The 7,337-nt window shown below is 51.3% G+C and overlaps 1 protein-coding gene across 1 annotated transcript; it reads left to right on the top strand.

Moving 5' to 3' along the window:
• Positions 1 to 1,850: 1,850 nt before the first annotated feature.
• Positions 1,851 to 6,415, top strand: CST7 (cystatin F (leukocystatin)). Its single transcript, XM_010158805.1, has 4 exons — positions 1,851 to 1,971; positions 5,361 to 5,533; positions 5,670 to 5,786; positions 6,270 to 6,415. The coding sequence occupies exons 1-4, from the start codon at positions 1,896 to 1,898 to the stop codon at positions 6,345 to 6,347; spliced, it is 444 nt and encodes a 147-aa protein (XP_010157107.1). The 5' UTR covers positions 1,851 to 1,895; the 3' UTR covers positions 6,348 to 6,415.
• Positions 6,416 to 7,337: the final 922 nt, after the last annotated feature.

The raw sequence follows: 7,337 nt of genomic DNA, 5'->3' as shown, positions 1-7,337 counted from the left end.
GGGCAACCCAGGACTCGGGGCAGGAGTATGGCAGCTGCGGGGCTCGGAGGGGTGCCTGGAGCCGGCAAGGGTGGCTCCAGCACCGTGCCTTACCTTCTGGTGTCCTCTAGTGCCAACAGCCGATAAGGTGGCCCTGCAACTCCAGCACCCACCCCCCACCCCACCCCACCTCTGTGCACCCACCGTCCCCCTCATCATCCTTACCCACACCAAGCCCTGCCAAAGGGCTGCACATGGTGTCCCAAGGCACTTTTTTAAGCAAGGAAAGAATCTATGCTCTAAAAAAACACCACCACACCAAATGCCTCACACTTGGCCCCTTTGGACTCAAAGCAAATGGCTGTGAGAATCCCAGGAAGCCGAGAAGAGGTGGAGGTCCTGCAGGAAGATGGAACCCCTTTCTGGCTCATCATGGTGCAGGGTGATAAGGAGGCTATTGCAACACCCAGGAGGTGTGTTGGGATCTCGTAACGAGGGTCCCAACCACCCCCTTCTTGTAAGTTGGAGGACTCGACGATTGGGTCACAAGGACACTCCCCCGGGGTCTCTCATGGAGGTAAGAGCTGTTGAGAACAGTTCTTGAGGAGAAAGGGAGGACTGAAGATACCCTATTCAGTCCCTACCTGTGCCATAGCTGGGCAGGCCACTGTGTGAGCTCAAAAGAAAAAAGGGGGGAGGGGACAAAACCCCCCAGTATAGTCCCTCTTGTTCTCTTGCCATGTTTTTCACAGGCTTCGGGGTCTGATTCAGAAGCTCTGTGCAAGTATGACTGACGGTAGATGTGTCACCACACTTACCCCATTCCTTCTCGGTGGGATGTTTCAACAGAAGGTTTACCTAATCCCTTCCTACAAGGAAACACTAAGAGAGTTTTCTTCCAGCTTCTTACACCCCACCCACACTGCCCTGCACTGGGACTTTCCTTCGGGCAGTAAGATGGCTCTGCTCAAAAAGAAGCAGAGTTTGTTGTTGGGACAAGCAGAGGGCAACCATCGCCTTCCCGCCCACCCGACACAAGTGCACGCACACAGACTGAGGTGCACCCCTCAGCCCTTCGGTGAGACATCATCTCCCAGCCTCCTAAATCTGCCAGCTGGTTATTTCAGGTGCATCACAAGGTCTGGCAGCCAAGCCCTTTCCCCAGACTTGTAAGCTCCTCATTATGGGCCAACACTGCCTGGAGAGGATTTCTCTGGAAACTGACCCTGGGGAATCCAACCCCTGAGCTGAAAAGGGCCAAAACTACCCCTCTCCCTGTGTGTATCTTGCTCTCTGCAGAGCACCTAGAGAAAACCTCACCCCCTCCGAGCCTAACACAGCCCTTTCCTGTTGTCAAAATACCTTTTGTAAATGTGGGTCACAGTGTTCTCCTCTGCCACCAAAACCCTCTTCCTAGTGGCTCTGCTCTACACTCGTGTCCCTCACCCAAACCCCGCATCTCCACATCCGGGGAAGCAAGACACTGTGTCCACCTTTCCCCCACACAGACACCCATATACGAGTCAAGAAGCACATACCCAGGGCTCACTGCCCATTTCTGAGGGATTAAATTTCCCCATGAATCTCACAACACGACAGTTACTGTCCTCACCCCGACGCCACTCCCCAGGGCTACGTGTACCTGCCCGTGCTGCTGAGGAGCACGAAAATTCCCCCCCTTGGAGCAGGGTGGGTGCTGCCATCACCAAGCCCGAGCTTTGCGGCTGGGCTTCAGGGTATGTGGTCATCAGCAGGAGACCAAGCCTGCATCAGAGCTGCAATGATTCAGGGGGGGTCAGGGGGACTTTTTTCTTCCCCCCCAGCCAATAAGAGCACTCGGAGAGGCCCATCTTCCCCAGGAGGAAGCAGGGCGGTCGCTCCTCTCGCTGGCGGGCTCCTCTTCTAAAGCGGTCGAGATGGCAGCGAGCTTCGCCTGCAGCTTCGCCACACTCTGCTGTTTAGCACTCTGGAGCTTCACCAGAACTTCAGGAGGTAAGAGTTGAAAATAATTTCTGTTTTCCTTGTGCTTTAGGCCCTGCGAGTGCTGCTTTCTAATGCACCGGTAAGTAGCAGCCCTTCTCCAACTCCTGCCCGGGCTGGCTCAGCGCTGCAGGGTTCAGACTGCAGCTGGAAACCCAACCGCTCACAAGACTTTCTCCCCTCGTAGCGAACCGTGTTATCCAGGGACATCATCCAGGGATTTTTAAGTCCACTGATGGGTTTAACTTATTTGTCGGTGTTTAAACTCTTCATGACCTTGATTATTAAATCTAAAGACTGTGGGTAACAATTTGACTGCTAAGTACAGATGGGCACTTGAGTGCCGATTAGCTGACTTTAATGAAACATCACTCGGTATCGCTGAGCAAGGAAACTCTCCTGATTGCAGCTGGCCTTAAATCTTTAGAATGGGAGCTGAAGACAGAAGTATTTTCTCTCTGAAGGTTTCAGTTCTACTTCAGTTTTACTCTGGCTCCCACACACGGAAAGTACTAATGCACTCGGGGATGGTGTTTGGTTAGCCAGTAGCTTTTCGTTTCGGACTGCGGTTTCCTTTGGGGGTTGCAGAGGCATGCAGGAACTCTGCTGAGTCTTAAACACGAAGATAAAGCCCAGCCTTGCTCCTAGATACAGGGAGGAGGTTTGAAAGCACCCCGCTGCAAAGAAAAAAAGCAACCTGCCTATTTGCTTCACTGCAGGCTGGGTGAGAGCATCCACAGGATCGCTCTCTCATGCTGCAGGAACAGGCCCCCCGAATTATTCCTCAGGGAGGAAAGCACAAGAGGAGGCCTCTTAATACAACACTCATCTCTGCAAGAACAGCCCTCTCTTGCTTAATAACAGGCAGTTAGTTGCCTGTTAACTCAGAGCGAGAAGTGTCTACCCTACTACTCTCCAACAGAAGGACGAGGCGGAGGGCCAGATTTTTCCCCTCTCTTTTCACATTTCCAAACCCAGGAGCAAGGATGTGGTCTGAAATACAAATGGCCCTAAGCATCTCCCTGTAGAGCAGTTGAGAGCTGTTTTCCCAGGTCATGAGATCACATCCTCTGGGGCTCTGAATATTGCAGGTACCTGGCCAAGTCATGCAGCATCTCTGCTCCCACCCAGACCGCTGGACAACCCCGTGTTTCACCAACAGGGCTGTGTCCAGAGCCCTGCGCTGTTATCCGCACCCCCGGGCCGTTCTGCTTTGCTCCCAGAACAGGGCCATCACCTTACACACATTCAACTTTTTAAGAAAATGGTCCTCAAGGACCACGCTAGGGAAGAAGCTGTCAGGAAAGGATGCAGTTCTGATTTTCTTCACTGCAAGTGCCTTCCACCAAAGAGTCTCTGGGTTTTGGAAATACAGGGGTACAAACCAGCCTGCTACCTGTCTACAACACCTGACTGTGAGCCCACCTCTCCAGAGGCCTTGCCATTTGTGACCCTACTGGATCTACCAGGCACACAGCCAGGAACAAGGACACTTTGGACTCTGACTCTTGCTTTGAGTAACACGTTGCAGTTTTCTTCCCACACACAGCATGGGAGAATACAGCCAGCCTCACTCACCCTGCCACCTCACGCCTAAAAAGACGTCACCATGACTCGAGGTGTTGAGGGCAATTAAGCCTCAAAGGGACCTTGTGCTAAGCCTGCGGTTATCACCTCCTCCTCCAAGAGACAGCATCTGCTGTCAGCATCCCACCGCTGCCACATCTGACTTCCCAGCGGGTGCAAGAACACAGATTCAAGCAAGGTCCTGGAGAGCAACCAGAAAAGCCCAAGCCAGTGACCTGCTCTCAGCCTGGCAGCCTGTCTCCACTGCTGGGTGAGCTCAGGAAAAACCTGCTTCTTGTAAGCTATTAGGTTGTTATTGGCAGCGGCAGGAAAAACCATGGCATCCTTGAGGAAGAGGAGAGCTGCGTTATGGGCAAGGCCCAAACCCCAACCCTGCCCGCTCTGCCCCAAGCTTCCCTTCTGACTGCAGGCAGGTCCTGCATGGGCCCTCTTGAATCACCTATGGGTCCTCCTGCTCAGGACAAGGGGACAGTCAGATGCTGTGGAAAGTCTTACCCCTGAGCTGAGCACCGGATAAGATGTGCTGCCTGCGAAATACCATCAGTCCTAAGCTGCATGGTCCTATGTTTCCGTGACTCCTGAATCCCATCCTACAGAGAATCATCTCAGGACCTACCAGTAGGTTCTGGGCTGTTAGGTGAAAAAACACTGCCAGGTTGCCCGGCCCTGGCTGCACACCCAGTCCCAACATAGATCCGAGCCGTGGGACGGGAAAGCTCGTCACCTCCACACCAGACACAAACCCATTAGCAAAACATCCGCTCCTCTCAGACGTGTGGTCTGGGGCTCTCTGCTCCCACCTGCAAGAAAAACATGGGGGCCACTGAGGTTGCTAGGGCGTCAGCCAGGAAGAGATGGGAATTTGGACATCCTTGAGTTAAGGAGGGACACGGAACTGAGTCTTTCCTTTGCAGGTCAACACTTTAACCCCCGAGCCCTGTTACAAGGGGGTGCAGCAATTACCACCCGCAGGAAAGGATGAGATAGTGTAACTAGGACATACATAAGCAACCTGAGAGCTGATTTTTGCAGCCTCCTGTGCTGATGATGGAAAGTAATGCAATGCTGGGTTAGGTTTGGGTTTGTTTTTTTTTTTAAATAGATTCTGGATCAGGCTGCCCTTCTCTCTTCCACTCAAGTTTCTCAGTAGAAACAGGCTTAAATACACCATCTATGCTCTGTGCTTGGCTGTTAGCGAGAGATCTAGCTGTGAAAAAATAAATGGAGGTGATAAAAAGACTTTTGCAGCAATTTCAGTACAGGCTCTGCATGCACATTTGTATGCAGACGCAGGCTAACTGCCCACACCCAGAGTGTGAACTCCAAGGGCCACCTCCTGCACTGGCAGGTCTTGGCGTCAGCAGCGGCCGCACAGTGACTTGTGCAGGTTGTGGATTTTTTTTTTTTCCCCCCTCCGGTTTGTATTTCAGAAGCAGGAAAACGGAGGGGAAGGCAAATGTGAAAGGGGAGGAAATCATGGCACCAACCGTAAGCTTTGAGCTTCTTTTAAACTGTTGAACGAACAAACAGGGCATGGAGAAGCTCACTACACAACCACGAAAGGCTATACAGTAGTAAGGGCTGTGGGGAGAGAAGTGTTCAAACCTGAAAGCTCGTGGGCTCATCCCCCACCCCTCAATCTCCATTTCCTAGGGACCTTGCTCCTCCACTTGTCGGATGTACTCAGATGGTCCTTGGGTCAGGGCAACAGCACTTTGGTACCCAAAGCAGCCCACCCTGCAGGACAGCAGGGAGCTAGTCCAAGTTCTGTCCCAGATCCTGATGTGTTTTGCACTCATATTTTGTGTTTTCAGCTACGCACGTACCACCACCTCATTCGACCATGAAACCCGGCTTCCCTGTCCCGATGAACACCGACAACCCCGGTGTGCGCAAGGCAGCTCGCTTGGGGGTTTACAGATACAACAACAGTTCCAATGACCTCTTCCTGTTTAAGGAATCGCAGATAAACAAAGCCATGGTACAGGTAAGCAGAGCCCAAACTTCTGGTGGCAATCCAAACACCACACGCAATCCACAGATATAGCACTTGATTCCCAGACAAAAGTTTTGGCATCCCTTTGCCCTGCCCTTACTTTAAAAGGGGAAACTCCTTTCTCTAGATTGTCAGAGGGCTGAAATACATGCTCCACGTGGAAATCGGACGCACCGTGTGTGAGAAGAGGGAGCACTCCAGCCTGGACAGCTGTCACTTCCAGCAGAAAAAACAACTGCAACGGGTACGTGTGTGATTCCTTTGGGGTACTCAGCAACGGCAGGTGAGCCTTGGCTATCTAGCAGTACAGTCACCTTCAGCCCAGCTCTGCCATGCCCCCCGTAGATGTATGAGCTGCCTCTGTGTGGAGCCAGCGGGGGTGAGGCAGGGTTGGCTGCAGAAGCAGCGTAGCACCTCTCGAGCACCCAGGGCCAGCTCCCGGCTGCAAGGAGTCGAGCCACACACAGCCATCTAGCCCATATTCCTGGGCAGCTGAGTGAAAGCATGCAGAAATAGCATAGGTGCTGAATAGAGAGATTTCCTGGGCAGGGGAAATCCTTACACAGGCATTCCCACTAAGGCAAGATTGCTTAGCAAACAGTGTTTTTCCTAGGATAAAGGGGGCAGACAAAAAGATGCTGTTCTCTCCTACCCCATCACAGTCCACAATGCTGAGACCAACCAGCAGCCACCCGAACTTCGTCACCAATTCCCCTTTTATTTGCAGATGCTGAGATGCTATTTTGAGGTCTGGATAACGCCTTGGTTACATAAAGCATACGTGCCAGTCGCTCTCTGTCGCTGACTCTCCTTTCCCCACGAGAGCCTGACTTACAGGGGATCTGCCACCAGGAGTTTTGCCTTGCCTAGACTGTTGAGGTCAAGACTGAAGTGGGGAACAGCTGGACAGAATTGCCACAGAGCTTTTCTCTCAAAGCACATGGTGGTTTTTCTCCCTGACAAAAGATGCTCAAAAGTGACAAAGACCTGCCTTGACTGAATTTATTGCTATCCAGTTGTATCTCTTTTTCCAATACTAAACTGCAGATGAGAGCACGTTGTCATTCATTCAGCACCATCCATGCTCTGGCTGTGTTTCCAAGCAGTGTGGATACACCCAGGAAGCTCTGTTGGACTTGCTTTATTATGTGATGAATTTTCGAGCAGCTATCATGTAAACAAGTCTAAACCACAGCACACGTGACTACAACACCGAGGAAAGCTTTACAACAGCGGGATGGTTTGCCTGGGGATACACACACACAGAAAAGGAGTCACCAGTGCCAGAGAAAAGGTTGGACACACCTGTCAGGAATGCACGAGGTAGAGCAGTTCTTTCTTCAAGGTGAGAGTATGGATAAGGCTGTCTTGAAACACACCCACAGCCCAGAAGTGACACAGTCTAACTAGTGCTTCTACTTCAACCAAAACCTAATCTATACGATGAAAGGGCATCATTGCAAATGCCAAGACGAATAAACCCAATCATATTCCCAAATAATACTTTTTCCAGAGGTTAAACAATGTAGTTTCATTCAGGTTAATACAAGACATTCAATCTCTGGCTGACCACAGCTTATATTCAAGTTTAGTAGAAAAATGGTCTTTTCTAGGCAGGCATCTACCATTCCTTCAGCCTTCACTCTTCATGCCTGGGCAGATCATTGCTTACACCAGACTAAGGCCCTTACTTGAAAGGATTTGGGTAACTGCTTCCTTAAAACAGCAATAAAGTCTGGGTCCATGTTCTGTCATACACAGACCAGCACTAATAAATGGGTAGGGCCCTGACCTA

Source organism: Eurypyga helias, unplaced genomic scaffold, assembly GCF_000690775.1.
Source record: "Eurypyga helias isolate BGI_N326 unplaced genomic scaffold, ASM69077v1 scaffold11929, whole genome shotgun sequence".
Lineage (NCBI taxonomy): Eukaryota > Metazoa > Chordata > Aves > Eurypygiformes > Eurypygidae > Eurypyga > Eurypyga helias.
Note: the sequence above shows the minus strand (reverse complement) of the source record. Positions and strands in the feature narration are given on the sequence as shown.